The sequence below is a fragment of the Etheostoma spectabile genome, chromosome 23 (assembly GCF_008692095.1).
Source record: "Etheostoma spectabile isolate EspeVRDwgs_2016 chromosome 23, UIUC_Espe_1.0, whole genome shotgun sequence".
NCBI lineage: Eukaryota > Metazoa > Chordata > Actinopteri > Perciformes > Percidae > Etheostoma > Etheostoma spectabile.
The window spans coordinates 2739991-2764944 of NC_045755.1; the positions used below are offsets into that span (position 1 = coordinate 2739991).

General features: G+C 41.6%; 1 protein-coding gene across 2 annotated transcripts in view; it reads right to left on the reverse strand.

The window, feature by feature from the left end:
* Positions 1–2217: 2217 nt before the first annotated feature.
* The window catches only part of arid2 (AT-rich interactive domain 2), a 51928-nt gene continuing 29191 nt past the window's right edge, over positions 2218–24954 (reverse strand). The window contains exons 7-22 of one of the 2 annotated variants that reach the window (XM_032505718.1): positions 23977–24046; positions 22452–22702; positions 19719–19815; positions 18982–19191; positions 18063–18227; positions 15847–15925; positions 15468–15602; positions 14425–14615; positions 11870–14256; positions 6692–6840; positions 6478–6616; positions 6210–6295; positions 5781–5904; positions 4178–4269; positions 3722–3870; positions 2218–3688 (exon numbers count right to left, since the gene is read on the reverse strand). In XM_032505718.1, coding sequence (XP_032361609.1) covers positions 3759–3870; positions 4178–4269; positions 5781–5904; positions 6210–6295; positions 6478–6616; positions 6692–6840; positions 11870–14256; positions 14425–14615; positions 15468–15602; positions 15847–15925; positions 18063–18227; positions 18982–19191; positions 19719–19815; positions 22452–22702; positions 23977–24046 — 4287 coding nt within the window. In that variant the 3' untranslated portion in view covers positions 2218–3688; positions 3722–3758. Of the gene's footprint in view, positions 3871–4177; positions 4270–5780; positions 5905–6209; positions 6296–6477; positions 6617–6691; positions 6841–11869; positions 14257–14424; positions 14616–15467; positions 15603–15846; positions 15926–18062; positions 18228–18981; positions 19192–19718; positions 19816–22451; positions 22703–23976; positions 24047–24954 lie in introns of both variants that reach the window. The other variant, XM_032505717.1, reaches the window with a different exon arrangement.

Sequence of the window (24954 nt, forward strand, 5' to 3'; positions counted from 1 at the left end):
TGTAAAAACATTGTCATGGCTCAAGTTTCTGTGATTCCTTTTTAGAGTAGCTTGAAAAAGACTAAATAGTAAAGCTTTAAAGTTATATTTGAAATCTTTTTCAGGCTGTTAAAGCCAGATTTTACTCTTTTTCAGGCTATTCTAAAAATGAACCCTCCTGTTTAGCCAGTTTCAATCCAAGCCTGTTTGAGATATCACATATCCACTGTGTCTCTCAGATATTGGACCATTCTGATGTAGGATTTTAAAATTAAAGGTTTAAATGTCAAAGTAAAGCTATATTTGAAATCTTTATCAGGTTGTTAATTAGGCCATAATTTACTCTTTTCCAGGCTACTCTAAAAAGGACTCCTTCTGTTAAGCCAAGTCTTGGTGAGCCAAAACACATCCAGAGTGTCAGTGTACTATGGCGTTTTTAATATTAATATTTTTGACATACTATACTATGGCTTTTTTTCACTGCCCAATGTGAGGAGAGTGCAGGTCTGAGTTGCGCATGTGTCACTTTGCAACAAGTAGTTAGCATATAAGATGCTAACGAGAGACTTCTGTAATGTCAATACAGTAAAAATGGACCTACCTAACAAAGTTAATTCACTGCTGTCTAGAAGTCAACATCAAACACAACAGAGGTTTTCAGTTGAATGGCGTTCTGAGCTAACTTTACCAATCAATCAATTATAGATAGCTAAAATGTTTTTGACATGACTGCTAGCTTTGCTACAAGCTAGCAATCAAACACAACAAAGACTGTAATTTGAATGGTGTTTTGAGCTAACATTAGCAATCAAACAATCATAGCTAGATAGTTAAAACGTTTTTGAAATGATTCACATTTTCTGTTATTGTTTGTAATGACAAAAGTTTATTATTTCATGGATTTCACAAATTTTAGTATGACAGTTACGTCGTAAACCGTTTAAATCTGAGCATGCGCAACTAACATCTGCACTCGACCAGAGCCAGTCTGACTTGAGTCTCATCGGGTATGATGCGTTATGCCGTAAACCGTTTACATCTGCACTCTCCTCACATTGGACAGTGACAGTGACTTTGCCTTGAACGCTACCAAGTTGCGAGTCTTGACCTGAAGTTGTAACTTACAGACTAAAAACTGTATCTGGAACAATCAAACAGAACCAAGCAATCCTTAGTGTTATTAGAAACACTTGTGCCTTCTCTTATATGGCAAGCCAAAATGTGGAAAAAGGCAATTACAAGTGTGAATTTAGTCAATTGTAAAAAGCAAGGATTTTCAGCAGACGCAAAAACCATTTAAGGGTTGTTTAAATGAGCAGTGATAGCTACCATGACTGAAAAGAGAGCACCAGGTATTTATCCTAAACCTCAGCAGCAATTACACAAGACTCCTTGCGCCTTTTGATTGAATGCAGAAACACCAACACAATAACCAGTGAGCAACAAAGATGGAAGTGAAAATAAACAAAAGGATGACTTATTATGCTCTATGCGCTATCAAAATATGACAGTGTACAGTCTTATTGATAAATACAGAAAAGTTCTGTATGTTTTGGCAGGCTCAGCAAAGTCATTAACAATTCAATTATGTGAAAAGGAAAAGAGCCAACAGAATATGTCTAGTTGTTGAGCAGAACAAAAGGATGAGCTTGTTAGGTTAGCTATATCAGACAAGAGGGCTGTTTTGAAGTCTCAGCTATCAACCATGAAAACGGAGTGTTGAATATTTAAAACACTGGCATCTGTTCAGACTTCTCTTATTAAGCCCACAACACAGATTGCCAAGATGAATCCAGGAAAAGACTCATACTCAGTGTTCTTCACACCAGAGGTTCCCAAATCTTTTGTCAGACAGCCCCGACAGCTGAACTAAAGTACCAACATGTTCCAAACGTGTAGATTTGATTTTAAAATGTCTTTAAAAGTGAACTGGTGAACTTTTTCAGAAACGCTTATTCATTACGTTTAGGTATTTCAATTATTTATCAATTGTTTTTTGACTAACTATTATAAGCGTTCCATTTCAACAGTTAGCTAGCTAAAAATGTATTTTAGCTAACTACTTCAATCATTTAGCGCTTTTATCTAACCGCTTTTCCAATGTTTACCCAGGACTCTAAGCTAACTGTCTATTGCAACACGTGTTACAGCTCACTCAATATGTAATTTTCCTTTATCAAATTAGTTGAGCTACACCTACAGCAGGGGGGAGATAAAGAAGCAAGCATAAAACCAAAGCAAAATGTTCAGTGTTTTATTTAAAAACTATAAACAGTCACCAAAGTAAATAAAGCCAATCTCTAACAGACTGTTAAGTCTATGTATAGTCACACATCCTACTGACACCGCAGAAATGAGGATGGTTGGGTTGCCCCGGTCAGATGCTAATACGACAGGCAATCATAAATGTTACACAACACACGGTAGAGAGGACAGTCTGAGGACGTGAGCCGGAATGTGGCATGGTATTAAGAATGAAAAAATAGTACAATAAAACTCCACACTATATTAAGATAGAAAAAAGTAGTGAAGAAAATATCATACCTGCACGTAAAGCAAAGAACACAGGAGAAAACCTGTATAAAAACTCCATGTATTTAAACCAATTTACAAATACAAAAAAATTTTGGTACGCGCACTGTGCTCGTACAATGACAAAACGCTTACAGTGGATATATGTTACTTGTGTGTGTGCACGTGTTGACGGGAGGGCATGTGAGGGGGAAGGGAAGAGAATACCTTCAATATTTTTTTTTCTTCTACAAAATGACATGAGATATATTATTCCATACTCTTTCAGCCAGCAAAATGAGTTCTACAAGGTATTATAATACAAAAAATGTCACAGTTCCACAAAAAACTGTTTTTACCCCCTCCCAAAGCTTTACAGCATCAGTACCTTTGCAGAATTATTTACAGGTTTTTAAGTACATTCATCCACTGCTGAGTATAGAATCACATTAGATACAAGTGACCAGGGATCATAAAAAAAGCAACAAAACAGAAAAACATACTACTTTATTCAATTCTACCAAAGTAATGCTTCTATTACTCCACAGAGCAAGTTCTCCAGTGGCTGCATCGGCATGAAAGGATCTTCTTTATATATATTCACAACATATGTACAAGATTCTTTTTCATTAATTGTAATGGTATTCATTTCAATAATAAATAAGTGAAAATATATTGACTCAAGTAAGAAAACCAAGCTACCAAGTTTCTAAAAAAACAAACAAAAAAAAAAAAATATCTGCGCCAGTTGCCAGCTGAGTCCTCCTCCACCCGACCCTGTGGGACACCTACAATAGCCTGCATCCCTTCCCTGCCCTTATGTACTCTTCAGTCGAACGCCACTCACTCCAACATACACATCCGTTGACAGGATGAAGAGGGAAAGAAAAAACAAAAGAAAAAAAAATATTTTTTAAATACAAACACAATGTGCTTGTGTTTGGGGTTTCGTTGGTGGAGTCCCTCAGGGAAGCAGTCTTAAAGAGCTTCCCCTGGTGGGCAGCTGGTGGAAGACCCCGTGGCAGTTTTTTTTGAGTATGTGTGGATGGGGAAGGGAGCGCGGGGGTTTGAACGCACGTTGGCAAGGAAGGAGGTGAGGGATGAGAGGGGGATGGAGGGTGCCAGGCGCGGTTGAAGGAGGATCTTCGGTCCGGTTCTGACCCTCCGCTCCCTGTGCAGACCAGCAACGGCTCACCGGTGGCTTCCCCCTCTCGTCCAAGGAGAAGGATAGGGGGGTTGGGTGTGTTATAGAGCTTGTCCTTTTGGCGTTAAGCCTGGAGCGAGCGAGTCAGTTCATAAAGGCATTTGGCGAGCGTGGTGGAAACCTCCATGTTACTTAGCGCGAGCACAGACAGGTGTGTCTCATGCCTCTTTACCAACCTGAGAGGCAAAAGGAGGAAGGAACACAACACTAAAGTTAAAGTTTTGTTCTGCATTTCACAAAGAAACAATAAACAACATTACTATTCATTCAGCGGACACGTTTATCCAAAGCAACTTTCAGTAAGTGTATTTAACCAAAAGGTACTGACTCAGACAAACAACATAAAACGCAAAAGCTTATATATATTTTTTTCTTCCTCATACTAATGTAATTTTCATGACATCTTTCTGGCAAAGGAACAAACATCAGCAAAAAAACAGAAAAATTCCACTCAACACTCCCCGAAGGCAGAAGGAGACTTACATGCGACCACAGTCCGAGTGCTTGGCGATGTTCTTTAACGTTAAGGCAGCAGTTAGTCGTATGTGTTTGGTCACTGGTCCCTCTTTCTCATCCTAGGCGAGGGAACAAATAAGATGTAGAGGTTCAGAAGAAGAGGCAGTTGAAGAAAGGCACTTGTTTGGACATGTGGATGGGTAAGGTGGAACATCCATTTATTCCAGTTGTGACAGAAAAATAGCAACGAGATGAGTGTTCTTACACACGGTTGTGCCAAAAATGGTATAACATTTACAAAGTGTACTTGACAGTCGCAAATACCACAATATGCAGAAAGTTTATGTACACTAGGATTGGGCCAATTGCCGATCAAATCATATATTGATGATTGAAGGAATGATTGGCGATTGGGGTTTCCTACGCATATATTAAAGCAATTTTAGTCAACTTAATACTATAACTACCCGTGAAATACAGAGTTCTCGCAAGAGCACATATGAATTTGCTCAGTAAGTTACTCTGGCATCGAGTAATGCTGCTCATTAACTATACCCTTGTAGCCGAGCTGCACCAATCACATCGGTGTATCTGATATAGGCGGGCCAGAAGCGAGCTAAACAGATGACGACAGTTTAATCTTCCAGTTAGCTCCACTGGTAGCTAAGCATATGGGGCTCTGGATGCGTCACCCCGTGTGTTGTTGTGATTGATCGAAGTGTGATCCAATTGCACGCAGTGACATTTTCAAATGCACGCTTTGTGCCGCCCCTCAAGATGGGTGACTTTCATTACTCGATGCCAGACCCTTTACCTTTCAGGTTTGGGTCTGGATTTACAGGCTTTATGAGAACTATAATATCTACAATCTTTGCCCTCCTGTTTATTTTCTAGTGGAGCGTCCAAGTCCACCCACTGAGCCACGTTAATAAGGACAAGTGCATTTTAAATCCTACACATTACATTATAAAAAGGATTGGCCGTGCTTCTTTTGGAGCGTCAACCAGCCTTTCTGGCTTGCCGGATGCTGCCTAACGTCAACAATAGAGTTTCCGTGGTGCGGAGCTTTGCCTCCAACATGACAAATAAACTACAGTTGAGCCGGTGAGTGAGAGAAGCCACCGCTAACTGCCAAACTAAAGTAGACAACACAGTTAAATGGCGTGTAAACAGCTGTGGGATTAGCGAGAACTAGCGGAATGTAAACTTTAAATATATAGTGGATAATTAGCTGCTGTAATGAAGAATACAACTAAAGTAACCGCATTGAGCTTCTGACGCAGGACGCTAACAACACAGAAGCATGTCATCCCCACGTCAGCCAATCAGGAGGCAGGACAGGACAGCCGAGCTGGTGTTGCCAGTTTCATTGGTGAAAGTGCGTAATAAAGTAATACTGCATATGCGTAATATGTTATTTCATATTACGAGTTCAATCAATCCAGCCTGGCGATCAGATTGCCTATCGGCAATCTCTAGTACCCACGATTGGATGATTTGAAATTATTAGAGATTGCACAAGCCTAATGTACAGTCTAATGCAGTATTCGGCCTAAGACAGACCTGGAAATGTGTGTGTGTTTCATGGAAAAATGGGCGAGAAATGGGGTAATTGTTGTGTTCTACTCACAGTGAAGTCCCTGAAGACCAGGTTTCGAGAGCCTCTGCGGAGGGCCATGAGAGCTGCGCTCGGATGATTCACGATTGCTTTGGGTGCTCGCGGTGTCTGAGAACTGCCTGCCGCTGGCGGAGTCCTGTAGAACACACCAAGCATACACACAATACATCAATGTCAGCTGTCAAATACCACACTAGTCTTCCCCAGAAAATTGTTATGCAATATTTCTGATTTGGTCCGTGCCAATTCGGGATAGCCCATTACAAAATAAATTCCCTTTTCATCTACCATTTTAACTACTTTTATTTCAACGTCCATCTACCGGACAACAATGAAATCTACCAGTCAATGCTTCTGATAATGACTTCAAGCATAAACATGAGAGAAAAAAAAAGGTTTTGTGCATCAATAATTAAGATGAATAAAGAAAGGTGTATGTACTGGGAAGAAGTCTGATTGGGACTTTGTGCCTGCTGCTCCTCTAGTTTGAGTCCAGCCAGCAAAGCCTCTCGAGAACAGTGCTTATCCTGGAAAAGAAAGAGTGGAAACTGATTAGACCAATCTTGAACAGTTTTTGGTTGTTATAAATTGTTATGTCGATGTGTTTATGGCATTATGAAAAGGTGCAATAACATAAACACTGAGAAGAGATTTCCCTGTATGGCGAGTGTTCCACTGCCAGCCACAGATTAGGTGCAGGGAGTCTTACCTGTAGATGCGTGATGAAGGACAGTCTCTGCCGGGGGAAGGGTTCACATCCCTCCCATTGACAATGGCCTCCATATGCACCTTTTCCGCCATGTTGCGTCGCCGCGTGGTAAAACACCCGAGACGGCGTTTCGAACCACCTAGAGAAAAAAGGCAAACCAGTCAGCGGAAGCTCCGCGAAGGACAACTAGGAGCGCTCTGTGACCGACACGTACCGTTTACAGGACTGCCACAGACACTTGAAGTTCTGCCCTGCTTTCCTGCTCTGCTCTGGCGGTGCTGCGGGGGTTTGCTGTGCTGAGGGGTGGGGGCTGTGGTTACCCCCCGGAGCAGGCTGGGATACAGGGGGCGGGGTAAGTGTAGGCTGCGGAAGAGTCAGGAAAAATAAATTGGCATGAAAAAAAGGAGACACCATCAAGTTAAGACCCTCTGTTAGGGATGTAACAGTGCATTGTGAATCGGTTAAAAATCAACATCAAATGTGTAAAGATTACAACTGGTTTAGAGAGATAAAAAAAAAGAAAAAAAAGAATTGCGATGCAATTGTTAAAAACGGCCTAGGGCGTGATCTTCTTTTGATTTCACTTGTTGGACTTCAGACCTAACTACATCTTCTTGATCCATTTATTTGAAAATATTCTTTTTTCTATTTGATGTGGTATTTGTTAAAAAAATTAGATTAGATTTTTGTTTTATAAAATACAATTTCAGTTGCACTTTGACAGTTTATATGAATAAGGGAATATTTGTCTGCAGTTCATTCTGTTAAAATACCGTGAGAAAAGTGTACTGTGAACTTGATACCAATATACTAGAAACAATATTATTGGCCAATATTCGTCATTTCCCAAACTATCGATATTTATATTGGCTGATATTTTTTTCTTCTTCTTTAAGAAAAAAAAATATAGTTTTCATTTAAATATTAATTCATCAGAATATATGATATTGACAAATAAATGATATAAATAAATAAATAAAATCTATGATGACAAATGATTCTGATAAATTAATATTTAAAAAAATTAAAAAACGAAAGTCAACCATGTTATGAGCGTTGGTATTACATAGTTTGTCCACCAACGGGCGCTCTACAACGTCCTTGTTGGCAACACTGTTTTTTTAGTTATTGTGTTTTTGTTCAAAAGGACTTTAAGTTTCAGATCTTAAGTTTGTATTTTTTATACATTTTATTTATTTATCAGAACTAATATATTTTGAGGTTCCTTTGATCTGTTATGACAAAACTAATATTTTAGTGAAAACTCATAAATAACCACAAATAACTAATGTAAGGGAAAACTTATGTTACATGTTTTTTTTCTTCTTAAATATATATCGGGCGATATGTTGGAATATCATATTTGTAAATAACCAAATATTTGTATCAGCCTTAAAAATCCCTTATCGGTTAGGCTCTACTGTGAACTTAAAAACGTGAATAAAATTGTGAGCCGAACGCATCATTCCACATAAAAGATATTCAGCATTAGTGACAGATCAAGCTCTGAACGGGTTGACATGAAAGTCCTGAGTCAAGACTTTTGCTGACAACAATAAAAAGGACTTCTCAAAAGCCAGAATAGAATATTCACCGGCTGCAACTGAATATTTCCCCAAACAAAAACTGTTGGCTGAGATGTAACCGAGGCCTGTCTACTGGCAGAAGTTGTTCTCTCAGCTGCTTTGCTATAGGAGGTGGGTATCGGTGAGAGCCACATGGTCTTAACTGGCCTCACTTTCTTAACCTCCAGACATTAAACATAAGCAATGTGCAATAAACGTGTTGGTGGTCGAGTTATATTAAAACTAACTGTACAGTGGAAGTTAATGACGCCTGGAGAATCACAGAACTATTTTCGGGTTTGTTTTTCAGAACGGTAACCATCTCCAGTGCAACACCACCAAGCTGACAAAAGTCTGTTATTTGACACACCGGTTATCAGTCTGATGATTTATCATAACATTCATGCAGTACAGACTAGTGTAGCATACACCAGACAGAAAGCTGTGGCAAAATATAATGAAAGACCCCATTCCCCATTCCCCCACACCCACACCCACACTTCAATTCTGTTACATAACAGTGTATTTCAGAATCAAACGCTGCAATCGTACTAAAACCACACTAATGTTTCTGGCTAGGGATGTACCCTAATGTAAGGTTACAGGTGTAACAGTAAAACAGTAAACCATGGTAGAATATGGTGACGGTAACAATTACCCTTTTCGTGTAAAATATCCTTTTTATCACAGTGGATTACCACGGTGTGGATTACTGCTGTTTAATTCCCAGCTTCATCGGAGGCTCCTGAACTTATTTAATTTTGGTAAATAATTTTTTTTTTTTCTTATATTTTCAGAACCACATCCAACTTCACATGTAACGTCAAATACAACTTCATAGTTTACTTCATGTTGGGGTTGTAAATAAATCTTCTTGGCTCTCAGAGTCAGACATCTCTGGTTCAAATTGTTACGTGACCCCCTGCAACCTAGACATTGACGCCAACGTTTCGGCTTCTGAGTGGGTCTCAGAATCAGTCAAGACACCTCCTTCTCTGAGCCTAAGCTACGAACTTTACCATTGCAACTAGAAGCAATGCAGAGTAAACATGCTGCCTCCCGTTTACCCCAGCATGTGCATGCCCAGTATATGAGAATGGTCATGAGATATGAGGTTTGGGTCATATTAGTTTGTAACAGAGATTAGAGCTAAAAGCACTTGTGTGCACAGATATCGCTTGAAAGGTGCTGTAGGTAGGGTCGTTAAGATCCAGGACTTAGCCAAAAAATTTGAACATCAACAACTTCTCAGTCCCTGCTCACTTTCTGCTCAAGCCCAAAACGGTCTCCTAAGCCCTTCCCACCGCAAGAGAGAATGAGTGCCGGAGCAGTGATTGACACAGTTAACACAAGTTATAAATATTAATAAATATAGGCTATTTATAACTATAGCTTATAGGCTATTTATAGCTGCTTTATGTGACAATAAAATGTATTATGGTTAAAATCAACAAATAATCGTGATAATTAATAATGATCTCAATATGGATAAAAAATAATCGTGATTATCATTTTGGCCATAATCGTGCAGCCCTAACCGTGCATACACACCGCCACCAACTTGAGCTTCTAAAGTTACCGGAAGTCCTTCATTTTCAATGTCCATCGCGCTCTCCCTCTCTTCCTAGCTCTTTTAATCAGTTATTGTTGAAAACAAGCGAAGAAGCTTTCAAAGAGATACATTTTTTTTTCAAATATATCTTAGGCTATTTATTTCAGATCATTTTCATTTACATGTGTTGAAGCTGTATGTATGTCCAACATACAACGTCAACATAAGAGGAATGTAGCACAATAAGGATGTGAAAGCAGTTATAAATAGCCTATGTGACTTTAAAATTGGTTTTGGATAAAATAAACAAATCATCGTGATAATTAATTGTGATCTCAATATTGATCAAAATAATCGTGATTATCATTTTGGCCATAATCGTGCAGCCCTTGTTGAGCGTCAAATCAGAAAGTTGAAATTTTTCAACTTTATGGTAATGATCTATGACGCGGTTAAGAGGCAAGCAGCGGCTAACGCCAGCAACCAATCGGAATATAAGTGACCTTTGCGCTGGCTGATTCTGGAGTAACATACAATGTAAACTTTCGATCCTACCAAAACATTAATTCTGAGGACAAGCTTATAACCGACGTTGCTGGGTTACCTAACGTTTACGATATAACATTGTTTGTACACAGGGACCAGTTAACGTTACTTGCCACCAGGTTAATCTGGCAGCTGCTTGCTCAGCCTGCATTCTGCTGGGGCTCAGCGGCTAACAAGCGAGCTAACTGCTAACAGACACCGCTGCTACCAATTAACAATACAAATTCTGTCATATGTGTAATTTATAAAAGGTTTCTAGTGTCAGTTTATTGTCCGTGCAGTGGCTGCGTGTGCTTCCCCGGTAAAACAGAGAACTCTGCCACGTCAGAGCGGCCAAAGCGTCAAAAAGCTTACCCGTACTTTTTGACAAGCGTCCTTGACAGGGCGGCCAGAGCTTCTTTGCAGCTCAAGACGGCGTGTACGCACGGTAAGTCTTACCTACTGCACCTTTAAAAACCAAAACGTAGCGGTGTTAATGTAGCCTAAAAGGCCCATTCTGGCTTTTGATGTATTCTCAGCAGCCTCTCAAGTTCAACTTCATGTTGTTCCACAGGCGGAAACATGACAGGGGGAGGCACCGACTGTAGGACGCAAAGAGCCGTTTCTGCTCTGTCTAGGTGAAAGAAATCTGAGCTCATACTATACGGACTAGAGCCTGACCGATATATTTTGGTATCTGCATTTATAATGACCAATTTATGACGAATTATTCTGATATCATTGGCCGATGTTAGGCATTTACCGATCTATTGGTATTGGCATTTATAATGACTGATTTATTAAAAAAAAAATATTCATTCATCACAATCATTTAAAATGACAAATGGTTCTGATAAAATATCAGAACCATATATATATATATATATATATATATATATATATATATATATATATATATATATAGAAGATTATGTATTTATATATTATATATATATATATATATATATATAGAGTTAAAAAAACAAAAACGGACAGTCACAACAGTGTTATGAGAAGCTGGTTGTTGCACAGGTTGTCCACCAGAGGACGCTCTACAACGTCCCTCTTAGCAACAGTGATTATTTTTTTGTAATGTGTTTTTGTTCCAAGTGCTTTAACTATCATATCTTAAGTTCGTATTTTTATACATTTTATCTATCAGACCTTTATTATATTTTGATGTTCCTCTGTTCTTGTGACAATAAAAACAAATTATCATTATTTTAGTGAGAACTCATAATAGTCAAATTACTAATGTTAGGGATATCGGTTTGTTTTGTAACCCAATCCTTTATCGGGCTCTAATCTGAAAAGTTATGTTATAGAACTATGTTTAAAGTATCTAACATCGTAAAAGTTGAGTCAATGAAACACTGATTAACAGTCATAAATAAACAGATGACAGCTGCCTACATTAGCCATCATAAACTGCAGGTTTAAAAACAAACATAGAAACATAAGTTTTACACTCTATCCTGTTTGCTAGACTGTGAAAGGAACATCTAATGTGTTACTAAATCTGTTTGTTTTCAATAAAAATACCAAATGATACCCTAAACCAAATACGTAGGTGGTAGACAAACACAGTAGCCACAGACCACGTACATGACTTGGTAATGCAAATACTCACCTTGTTGTGTCTGTGACAGACATGCAAGACGCGTTTTATAGTAGACCTGACATTGAGTCACACTAGAAGTGACTAATAAAACGTGACTTACTGTAAGACTAGCTTTACAAAATGACTCACCGTTAAGCCAGCTGCCAGTGCGGGTGAGCAGTTCCTCTGCTGAGTGGCGTTCTCTATTGCTACTTTGGCTACTGTGCTTGGGTCTGTTCCTGCGGGCACCGCCACCATGGTGGCACTGCTGCCGGCGTTGTTGGGGTCACTGACGGTGATGATGCGCACTCCCACTTTATTGGGGATCCCCGAGGACGCCGCGCTGCGGTCCTCGCTGTCGGCTGGTCTCTTGAGACCTCGAGCCTCGGAGGCCACTCCGTTCGCAGGAGGGGCGGCGGGACTCGGGGAGGTAACAGTAACAGTGGAGGGTAGGGTAGAATTGGGGAGCAGTTGCTGTCTTAGCACATGCACGGCGTGGCCCGGCCCCAAAGGTCCATTGGTTAATTCCGAGGGAGGCCTGTTGCCTGCTACCTGGGGTCCGTTAGCCAGGCGCTCAGCCTGTTGGGCTTTGGCAGTGTCCTGCTGGGGGGGAGGAGGACTAGGAAGAGGGGGGTCTGACCCGTGGCTCTTCTCAGAGGGGCCCACCTCCCCGTTCCCCAAGTACTGTTTAGAAGCAATGTGATTTGGAATGTTTTTGTTTATGTTGCCACCACAGTCACCCCGATCAAAGTCACACACCCCGTTGACTAGGGTCTTTTTGGGGTCGGGGTTGCCCTCCAGAGGGGCGTTCAGGCTGGGGGAGAGAGCCTGCTTCCCATTAGCAGGGTGACCCTCCGTGGCTGGGCCGTTGAGTACCCCCTGGCTGTTCCCTGAGTGGTATGGAGGTAGATTTGACTCCATGCACTTCCGACCATTTAGCAGCTTGGCACCTTCCGCGACGTCACCGTTGCTGGTTTTGCCGTTGGAGTCGCCTTCAGCCAAAGACGAGTTCTCCATAACCTCAATCTTTCGCTCATGGATGTGCAGCCCCGTGGCGTCCTTTGCCTCCTCCTCCTTTTGACAAATAATCTTGTCTCCTCTGAGGGGAGCTGGCGGTGGAGTTGCTGGGGCGTGGTGTGCCACCGTCGCAGCAGAGAACGGCGGTGGGGGGACTCCAGTCGCCACGGCACCCTGGCTGACGGCAGCTACAGCAGCGGTAGAGGTGAAGCCAGTGTTGGGAACCACGGTGAACGTGACCTGTCCAGCCGCCGTGGGGCCTTGGATGATGGTAGCTGCCCCGGGGCTACTTGTGGAAATGAGCTGGCCTGGCAAGAGCTGGACCGTCTGGAGGGCTGGGGCTCCTGCAGCAGGAAGCTGACCAGGAACCAGCTGGACATTGAGCTGCTGAGGCTGAGGAGAGGGATTCTGGGTGCTGTAGCTCGTCTGGTAGATGACCTGTGGACCTGGGGCTATTGTGCTGTTGGGAGGGGGCACCTGTGGAGCGGGTAGGATGAGCTTCCCTCCTGGAGTAGAAGGCCCTCGCTTTGGAAGCAGTAGCTGTTTGATCAAGCTGGACTCGGTGGAGGTAGGCTGAGAGGGGGGATTTGGGGAAATAAATTGGAGCTGCGACTGCTGTTGTTGATGCTGCTGTTGTTGGCGTTTCATGGACAGTGCGTGGCTGACGGTTTGATTGGGCTGGGTGTTGGAGTGAGAAGCAGGGGGCGGGCAGGGGTTGGAAGCAGCTCCGGGTTGCCCTGCTATCTGGATAGTCTGGGCACCGGTAAGGGTTGAGGGGTTGGCAAGAACGATCTGGTGTATGGCAGGGGTGTAGGCTTGGCTCTGCTGGGGGTTGGGGCCAACTATTACGACACTCTGCGCCTGCTGTTGAGGCGGAGGCTGCTGGTTGGGAGTGGCTATCGTGGCTGCTGGTCCACCTGACTGGCTTGGCGCTGGTTTGGGGGCGATATTCTGAAATGTGACGCGCGAGCCCTGGGAATTGGGCACGCCGGCAATACCAGCCCCCACCTGGATGGAAGAAGAGGGTGTCAATGTCCCAGCAACACACCAGGGCTCCACCTGGGGAGCCTCACCCTGAGGCCCAGACGGGAGAGGGGTTTGAGGCAGGGCCGGGTGCTGGGTGATCGGAGGGCACACCCCTTGCACCCTGGCGGTAAGAATGTGGCCCTGCGGTACCTGCTGAAATAGCGTGACAGGCGTCCCCGTGGGAAGCATGGGGGAGTGTTGTTGAGCTGCAGCAGGAGCGCCGGGGTTCTGGGGGCTGTGGTTCTGGGCGGCCGTCGTCGACGTCGGAATCTGGACCACTGGACCAGGTCGGACCTGCTGCTGCACCGCCGGCAGAGGATTCGACGGTAACTGCGGAGACGCCTGCGCCTGGTGTCGGGGAACAGTTGAGTGGCTTTGATGAGGAAGCTCCTGTGCAGTCAAGGCCATGGATGGGGCGGCGCCGGGGGTGCTGAGGCTGGGGCCCAGGGCCCGGACAAACTGGGCTCCAAGGCTGGGTGACCCAAGAGGTAAGCCTGGTCAAACATTAACACACAAAAACAGAACTGTTCAGGTCAAGGTGCTACTTGAGTTACCTTAACTACTTTTCCTAGTTCACAAAGACTTTTTTAACCCTTCCAATCACCACTCCCGAAGAAGAAGTGAATAGAAGGAAGTAAACCTTTTAATTCTATTAGTTCTACCTGGAGGCAGGCCCTGGGGGTCTCCGGGGGCTGCCGGAGGCGTTGGAGCTGCTGCAGGATTCTGCTGCTGGTAGTAAAGCTGGATGGGCAGGGGGATCGATCTGCGCCTCAGCCCTACCAGGAGAATTTGAAGTTGACCAGTGGTCTTGGTCTCCTCTTGCCGTCGCATTGTGTGGTTGGGAAACACAGTCCTGTGGTGGAAGGAGGAGACAGGTTCATCACAACGCGAGAACAATTGATGGTATCTTTCTGGATGATCATTACCACTATTAAAACTCAAAACAGCTAAGCTGTTAAGAGCTAGTGAAATGAAAATTGTCTGCAACTGTACTGAAAATCCCTTGCTTACCTTACATATATACAATGTTATACAGTATGTATCTACTTGCAGTAACACAAATATGTACAACCTACACTGTGGAAGGAATGCTTTTCCAAATAAATTATATTTAAAAAGGAAGAAGGGATTACTGCGTGTTAGGGCTGAGTAATTAATCAACATTATATTGACGATACATCGATATATGATACTAGACATGGTCTTAAATATTAGGATTTCATTATATGACAAGTATTGTTTCCTGATTTTAAAGGCTACATGACAGTAAAGTGATGTAATTTTTTGAACTTACCAGACTGTTCTATTTACCTTCACCCACTAAGTCATATCTACATTACGGATGATTGTTTATCAAAAATCTATTTTGTAAATATTTTGTGGAAGCACCAATAGCCAAACCTAAAGTATTTGGTCAAAAATATTGTTATATTTGATTTTCTCCATTTTGCCCAGCTCCTACTGCATGTACATTCTCACTGGCTCCGTAGACATTACTCAGAACCTTATTGACTAAAATTATGTTTGTATCACCGTTTTATCCAAAACAAACAGCTATGCTTTATTAGAGCTGCTCTACAAAGGTAAAGGGCAGTGAAGTGACTGCTGTGTAGCAAACAGAGAAAAGTCTCTCAGGCAGGACAAAGACATCAGTGCTCTGTGCTGGGGGAACAGAGAAACAGGGAAAGGAAACGGGACTACTGACCGCAGACATTTGAGAAAGCCGGTGGAGTTCAAGATGTTGCTTCGTCCCATTTTACTGCAAGTGGCCAAGTACTCTGAGTAAATTTCAGATCGCGACACAGAGCCCTCAGGGTTTGTCTCAAAATGTGCATTTAGCCTGTTGGGAAAAAAAGCAAAAACAATCACAGAGTGGTTACTATGAAAGCAACAAAGCTGCATACATGGGGGGGGGCACTAGTTGATATTGTGATGACGATTGAGGAAAAAAAAAAAAAACATTGCGCAGCCTTAGTACAGGGAAAACCATAAATTTGTTTTCTTACAAAAAGGCATCCAAACTGTATTTTTATTCATTTCAAATATCCAAATTCAAAAAAACACAATAGATGAACTAATCTTACCACTGCAGTGTAAATTTTTCCCCATCGAGCTCAACGATACCAGGTGGCGGTGGAGTGGATTGAACTGGGACTCTCGTTACTGAAAAGATAAAAAAGAAAAACATTTAACTCTTAAAGCAATAAATGTTTCGGTGTAATTGACTAAATTCTAAAAGCTAGAGGTTGGTGAGTTGCTGCACTGGTTGAAGCAACTTCAGGGTTGTGGTGCTCTCCAGGCTGTCCACTAGATGTCAGTAAAGTAATGTCAGCCCACTGACAGCCAAGGAATGACACATCCAAGGTTAGGTGGGTTTTATTCCCACCAGAGGGTCACCTGTTCACTCACTCACTCACTCACTCACTCACTCACTCACTCACTCACTCACTCGCACACACAAATTTGGAACGCGGGTTTAACATCTGCATTTGAATTCCTTTGTTTCTGCCAACCATGACATTTTGTTTTGTTTTTAACAATGACAATGAAGTGTCTAATTTTCTTGGTGGTTTTAAAATGTCATCAATAACTGTTCAAAAATGAAACTTATTATTATTATTATTATTATTATTATTCCTATCATCTATATTTGCTACTTCAAACATTGCATTTCTAACAGTTGCAACTCATTTCATCACAGACAAGAGCGGCTTCAAATATGGAGTACTGCTTGACTCTGGCCGTCCTTATTAATTAGCAAATAGGAAATGAAGAATTCTACAACAATGTACTGTACCATAAATAAAACCAAAGCCACTTATTCCAAGTGACAAGGAACAATTTGATTAATGAATGATCAGCAGGTATTTCGGCCAGGACAGGGTACAAAACAAACTGATTGTGAATAGCTTGTAGGGAAGGATGCAGCGCAGGGCTCCAATGGCTCTGCCAGAGGGGAATGAAAGTGAGTGTGAACGGTGGATTAGTTTTGAGGGGCTTTGAGCGGTGGCTAAGACATGAAAAACGCTAAATAAATGCAGTTCATTTACTGTAAAGTATTTTTTTTTTTTAGTTCCGATCTTTTAAAACCTCATCTGGCTCAGACATACAGTTCATGACACACCATCACAGATCAAACCACAGCAACCTCACACGGATTTGTTGTGTGTGTACCCTTGTGGTCATTTGTATTATCTACAGGGCCTTCTTAATTATTATTATTTTTTGCCTAGGAACGCCTGTACCATCCTGGCGTTCTGGGCTTCTGTGAGGAAAGTCAGAATAAACAAAAGGTGCTTGTTTTTATAAAGTTACATATATAATTTGGAAAAAAACGCAACAATACTTTAGTGAAAATACAGTATTTACAGATTTCCATTGAACCATAATCATTTGGGAAAAAAACTCCAAAGCTCTGTTTATTTCCTATAACCAAGGTCCACACATTAAATTCTCTGCTAGTAATGCTAAAACTGGTGTTCAAATCAAAAGTTTCCGGTTTTCCAAGCAGGATGCTAAATGTGTAAACTCTTGTTAAGGCAGAAAAAAATCTGGGCGGCCATATGTAGAGGTTTAGTCCTCGACGCCGCGCCGCAAGTTCGACTCCGCCCTGCGGCCCTTTGCCGCTGGTCATTCCCTCTCCTCTCTCTCCCCTTGCATGTCTTCAGCTGTCCTGTCAAAGGCCTAAAATGCTCAAAATTTTTTTTTTTTTAAATAAGGCAGAAAAATGTCTGTCACAAGTTTCTTATGAAGGTTTCACCCAACCCGTGGTGGAATGTAACTAAGTACATTTACTAAGTACTGTACTTTAACAAATTTAAGGGAAATTTTCTGGAGTCTTTTCTTTTTGTGCCACTTTCTACTTCTATTCTGCAAAATTTCAGAGAGAAATATTGTACTTTTTACTCCACTACATTCATCTGACAGCTTTGTTACTTACTTGACAAATTAATATTTTTTCACAAAAAACACAAATACAATGATGTTATATATTAATTTACCCAACAACAGAGTTTCTCCATGATAACTGAATCATGGATGTAATTGCTGAATTTTAAAAAGCTACAGGACAGACTCCACAGGGCCCTACATTAAATCAGTACAAAAGCTAACTGGAAAGTTGAAAATACGTTTCCAACAAAACAAACTGTAGTTTAAAAAACATCTTGAATTACATTTCAAAATAAGGCCCAGTGATTTGGGGGGGAGCACCTTAGCTCCAGTGGTTCACCAGGCTTGTAATACACTGGGGAGGGACCCTGCAACATTATAACGGCCTACATGTCCTGCAGACACTCACCAGGTGCTGCTGCTCCCTGCGTGGCTGCGGGCACCTGCTCCACCAGCTGTGGCCGGACCTCGGCCGCCTGCTCGGCGTTGGCCTGATGCTCGATCAATCGCACCGCTGTCAGGGCATCAGGTCCAAACGTATGGAGGTCCACTGATACTAACCGCACTAACAGGTCTGACCCAATGAGGGGGGGAGAGAAAGAAGAAAGCACATAGCACAGATTCAGCAGTGAAAAAAACAGCAGAACAAGGAGTCACATTCCCGCTATGGAGAGACCACAAATCAAATCCTTTAAGATTTTAAGAGTAGAAGGTAGAAAACACTAATTTGAACCAGTAATATATAAATGGAAGACTAAGTGACAAAACTAGGTTGGCAGACACATTTTCTGTTTTCATTTGTTTTTTAAAACACTACCAATCCCATATGACACTAGATTTCAAGCCCTGGATTCACCTATAAAAGTAGTTCATTAATATCCAATGCTGAAAAAGCTCCACATTCCAAACGCCAAGTTCAGAGTACCCAGAAAACCAAGGCGCGGGCACACACGCACAAAGTGAAAATATCGATACATTTCGTATTTTACATTCCCACTTCAGATTTATTCTTTTTATCAAAAAGAATAGTTTGTTATTTAAATGCTGGGAAGAGCTTAGACAAAAAACTGACTAATCCTATTTAGTTTATTTTTTGAGGTGATATAAATGTTTAAATTAAAACTAATAAATTGGCATATGATATCGTCTTGTATGGATTGCAGGTTCCTGAATTGAATAGAAGTCGTACCGCGACAAACTTTAAGATATCAGCAAATGTGATATGGTTGTCCAAAGAATACGTATCATATCGTGATAAGACTTAAGATTTACACCCCTACGCGGTAGGTTTCAAACCCAACTAGCCCGCGATAGCCGCGGATGCATACCTATGCTATGGTCGACGGAGGCAATCTTGCTGCAGGGGATGTCTCCGAGCTGGGCCAGCAGATACAGCACCTCCAGAGAGGCCATGAGGAGCATGAGGTCCGGCAGGGTGAGGAGCATTATTACCTCCTTGTACGAGTCCTGGTCCACGTACTCACAGATCAGGACTCCGTTGTCTTCCGCCTTGCTGAGGTTGCCCAGGATTTCCATGGCTAAAAATAAACGAAAAGGGGCACATAAGAATACGAATTTCACTTACAATGCTTCATACAGCATTCATACTGCGTAGGGTCCGCGTCTCCACAAACGTACCCACAATTTAACGCAGAGGCATAAATTCAGCTTTAATCAGAATCAGAAATACTTTATTGATCACCGAAGGGAAACACTGTGTTACAGTTGCTCAGATATTAGAAATATAAAGAAATACAAGGAGTGTGGATATTTACATAGTTATGTATTTACATAAATAACATAATTAAGGTGTTGCAATGGTGAAAAGTAATAATAATAATAATAATAATAATAGCAGCAGTTGAGTATTGCACACATTACAAGCCAGTGTTATTGCACAAAACAGATAATATTGTCCAGTTGCAACCCCTCTAAGTGTCTGTGTGTCAGACACTTAGAGGGAGGAGTTATAAAGTTTGATGGCCACAGGCAGGAATGACTTCCTGTGGCGCTCTGTGGTGCATTTTGGGAGAATGATAAGATAATGGCCCACCGGAAAACTCACCTCTCATTTTGAGAAACCTGTCCCTGGACATCAAACATTTGGTGATGGTGTGAAAGATCAGATGAGTTGTCCGAAAATCAACGGGATCCAGCTGGAGCTGCAAGAAATCACGCAAGATTAGTTCTACGATCCCACCATCCAACAAGTCAGCTTGCAAGAACTGCAACATGTAGTACACGCGTTAGAACCGCCCTCTCAGATGGCTTCCAAATCCTTAGAGGTTTGTTTGCAGTGCGAACGCAATCAATCTAGCAACCGAAAAAGCAGACTTTCTGACGTGCTCCATGTTTGTTTATTTCAGGCAAAAACAGAAGAGGGAAATCTTCCAGTAAGATAACGGACCAATGAGAGAGCAGTTTGCTTTTGCATGGCAAATGTTTACAACTTGAGACCGCTTTGGACCGATGTTGAATGTTGCCATGTGAATGGAAGTGAGGAACAAAAGCATCCATTGTATCACTTTAGCCCCTAGATCGGAACAAAGCAACCATGTTACATGTGTAAAAACTAAGAGTGCGAAAAATAATCAATTCTTAGATGCATCGCGATTCTCTCTAGAATGATTTGATGCTCGGTGCAGATAAGTTAATCGATTTAAAAAAAAAGAAGTATATTTTTGTAAATCAAGCATGGAAATGTACATAAAAAAATTGTTGCATTGCAAACACCGATAATCGCTTTAGAATTGAACCGTAGGCCTCTGAATCATTAGGTATCGTAACATATTCCCACCCTTGGTGAAAACACCTATGAGAATAAGGTGTGACTTAATTTAAATAGCAATTACACTGAACCAAAGGCAAACCAAAAATGTGACTTGTTACTATAGTTCAAAACAGCAAGATGGCCAAAAGCCAAACCCCAGTCGTTGCATCGTGACGTCAAGGATTTTTGTACTGGTCACAACATATAAACAACCAAAAAGAGTGCTCTAGTAATATTTATTTGATTTACATCGACAGATTATACAAGACTTTGCAGTATCATATCTGAGGAATGTGTTAACAGCCCGAAACCCAACCATCCAATTAATGGCATCAAAGGATTAACTGATTGTATCAGGGACCCCGTGCATGTGATGTCTAAAAATAGATGTGGGCTCAACTACATGCATCTCATACCAATAAATTGTTATTAAAATTGAAGCAAGTCCTTGTAATTGTCCCTTGGAACGTATACCCAATGTTCTCCATACAATCTACATTTAAGACTTTCATTCTATGTCGGACTATGTTTTTTAGGTTAATGTGGTGCGCATACAGGTCTGTAACTGCTAGAAAACGTGATAATTCACCTTGGTCAAATGAATACGTAAAACTTGTTTTAAAAAACAGAATGCTTTGTTAGTGATACAACACACCATCTGGCAGATCTCCTTCCTTAGGAAACTGCAACTACAATTACAGCTGATTGGGTTCATAAACAGGTCCCTAATTACCCGAGCAGACGCGTTTGTTTTTGAGCAGGAACTAATCATTTGATTATTATTCCATCTGATTTTGGTAGAGGATAAAGCAAGCTTGTTCGCTAACTAACCACTGTGTATGTTTAGAAAACCTGTCGAGACATCTGATCTGCATGGACCGCAGCTGAGGGCAGATGCACACAGTTCAATCCATTCTTTACACTTTTGCTGCTGGGTTTTTGGTTTTGGGAAGGCTGAGGAAGAAAAAAAAATGATAGGGAAAAAAAGACCCTCCAAACTCTTCAAATGCCAAGCATCGCTTTTTACTACAGCCTGATACACAACACAACATTTGGAGGAATCCAAAGCTTGCCAGACCTGCCGCGTTTAGTAACTGTTGTTATGTTATGATTGGACAATCGCTGTACGGAGGAGGGGTTTAACGAACAGTCAATTCAATCGGTTCAGACCACTGGATAGTGTGATAAACAAATGATATTCCTTCGAATGAAACTATCATACATGGACTGGCCCTTCTCAAGCTCCAATGCAGGCTGTTTTGGAGCAGAAATGTTGGCTAAACAAGACTTTACTGTACAGTAACCTACATTTTAGAAACAAAGCTCCCCTCATCAGCAGGCCCAAATGGAATATAGTAGACTGGTTTTCAGCCTGAGTGGGTGGAGATGTGTAAACTTAATGAGTTCTATTTTTAATTGAATTAAAATCTGCGAAAATCCGCAAAACGTTCTGCGTCAGCAGAGTTCGTGTGGCCCTGCTCATCTGGCACCTTTTTCCTACATTACTGAACTATCCCAAATTATCAAAAACAAAAAAGTGGCTGTTTTTGAAGCCATGCTTGCTATATTTGGCGCTAGGACTGCACAATATGTTTTTTTATCAAGTGGCGCATCAATCATCGGGAAAGGCTGCAACGTATCCCATAAGACCGATTCGATCCGATTTTCTGGGTTAGATTAAAGAAATTATCAGTAGAAAATTGCACTTTAAAACGTTACCTTCATTCTTGTATTAGTGGTGCCTTTTAAATTCAATTTAATGTTAAATTTGTTCAATGAAATGAATTTCTTTTGTTTTAATTTCAACAAGCAATTTGTTGTATTTCAGCAGAATACTGAAAGCAACAGAAAGGCAGCACTGAGGACAATTTAAAATCAGTTTATTTATCGCAAGTAATATCGGCATCGCCATTTACAACGTTTACCGTTAGATCGCATATTTTCCTCATATCGTGCAGCCCTATTAGGCACAATGTTTTGACATGAAGTTTTTAAAGAGAGCCCCAAAACGGTAACAACCCAACCAACCTCAGCAGCCACGTTGCCCAACGTGTCCAGTCCGAGCTGTCGGAGTGAGATGAGGTTACAGTGGGCACAGAGCAAAAGGAAGCGCAGGCACGTTCGGTTGGCCGCCAGCAGCTTGACATTGGCCTCCTCGAAGGAGAGGTTCCGCAGGATAACAGCAATCTGCAGCACCCGCTGGGCCTCCATGTCACTGATGCCCAGGTTCCGCGGCGGGTGGAAGAGGCTCTGCCAGCGCCCCTCGCACGACATGCCGTCTGCAACGAGAACAGAGCGGAGGGAACCAGCTTTTAGCCATTATGTATGTGCATGTGTATGCCGCGTGTGTATGTGGAGCTCAGCAGTGACCGCCCACATTTTGGAACGGCTCTGGTTGCAGAAGTTTTTTCCACGTTCAATATCCTCCATGGACATTTAAAAACATTTTTTTAAACTGAAATGCTTCTATTTAAAAAACAAAACAAAAAAACAGACTGGAGGCAAGTCCACCAACCACGAGATGAAACGTGCCCATAAAATATTTGATTTGGCGCAAATTATTTTGCAAACGGCAAAAACTAAATAAGCAAACGTACAAATCTGTATTCAGATACTGTCATTGACTTCAATGGTAGAAACACACTCTAGCCAATTGCAGGTACGGTTAACATTTCCATGGTAACAGCAAGTTGAATCAATCAGTGACGTTGCTGGTACACTTAGGAATGTGGGTAGGAGTAGTGGTAGTAGTAAGTAGTAGTGTTGTAGTGAATGTGACATACATAATTCACCTTTGTTGTTATGTGTAGTTCTACATGCAGTGATAAACTTAATACGTTATGCAAGTCATTTACTGTCCTTAGTGAGTTCATGTAAGTATGACTGTTATGGGTTCGCGGCCCCTTTAAATGTTCTGAATGTGTGGCTGGTCAGGGCCATTTTGTGAGTGTTTTCTTTCTATAAAAATAAACGACACACTCATTTGCGTGCTCAACATTAGAAGTTGTCCCTTGCGATTTACTGCAATTTCCTAATATTTCTCCACATGATAGCAAATAAATGTTTTTCTTAAAACCCGGTTGTTTTCATATGGACTTCTAGCTTCTACAGAAGAGGAAACCATCCATTCACAGCTTTGGAGCTTGAGTTTGAGTTTGGTCTACCTTGGATGGTAGAGACAAAATGCCTGATAATCAAAATCCTTATAGAGAAAGCTCTATTGCAAGAGCGGTTGTAACATTTCTCCAACTGGTTGAATCAATGTGCTGCCACCGTTTCATTCCATGTGATCTTCGCTTTCACTTAGTTAAAAAAAAGAAAAAAGAAACTGGTAAAAAGGGAATGTGAAGGTTGGGAGAATAAGGGCTTAAAAACACAACATAACACTTCCCACTCAGATGTTACACAGGAAACACTAAAAAGGAAGTCAACGTAAACAAAGCAAAGCACACGTGTGCACATCCCAGCTTTTTTAAGTGTCAATGAATACACAGTGGGAGAGTACAGTACCCTTTCGTTGCTTTCTGTGGCTTCTAGCAGCAAGCGGGTTTACCTTGTGCCGGGCTGTTCTTGTCCCAGATAAGCTCTCTGACTTCCACGTCCTCCACCACCTCCTTCCAGAACTGCAGAAGAACAGCAGCTGTTAGCAGTGCATTTGATCCGATGATAACATGTCAAATCACAGCCAAATTTGGCAATAGCAAGTTAATTGCAAGTGTTTTGTCAACAATCTTTGAAACCATAAAGGGGGGGTGAAAGTGACCGGTGTGTGTGTGTGTGTGTGTGTGTGTGGGCGCAGCCTACTATCATGCACTCTCATTTATTGTATCCAAGCACATTATACATTTTAGGAAATAGACTGCTTATATAGCGTGTGCATTTAGAGAAAATAGAAAAACATGGTTAAGGTCCTGCTCGTTTAAGAAAATAGAAGCAGATAAATGGAAATTGTAATTGGATGAATTAATCCAATGGGATCACTTGTTAGCTGTACGTAGGAGAGTTACCCCAGTTTGACCATAGATGCACGTACGATTCACGAGTTTTGCCGTTTACTTTAGGCTAGTGCAGATTTGGCAAATTTTTACTATGAAACTAGCAGCTGTCTCTGAATCAACAATGTGCCCTGAGACGGTGAACATCAGCTAGCTTCAGGGTGAGTAGAGAGGGACGTTGGATTCTGTGGTTTAGTTAGCGGCTAGTAAACGCATTATTATTGATCTGTGATATCGTCGGAGTCTTTATTCATTCAGTCTATGGTCGGAGTGCTAGCTTGTGGAGTTTGTCATAAGAGTGCTTCCAACGTATTTAGTTGCTAGCCCTTTCCCTCGGTTGGATTGTTTGGTATCTAGCTTGGCGTTGTGTCTCAATTTCAAGTAATGCCCAGTGTCAGTCTCAGTTTTGTGGAATGCTATAAAGCCTATGCTTTGGGCTTTAATTTTTGTAAGTGAATATGTTCGTGTTTTGTGTATATGACAACAACGTTACATCCAGCCCTTTGCCTAGTAGACTTGATAGTATGCTGCATTAC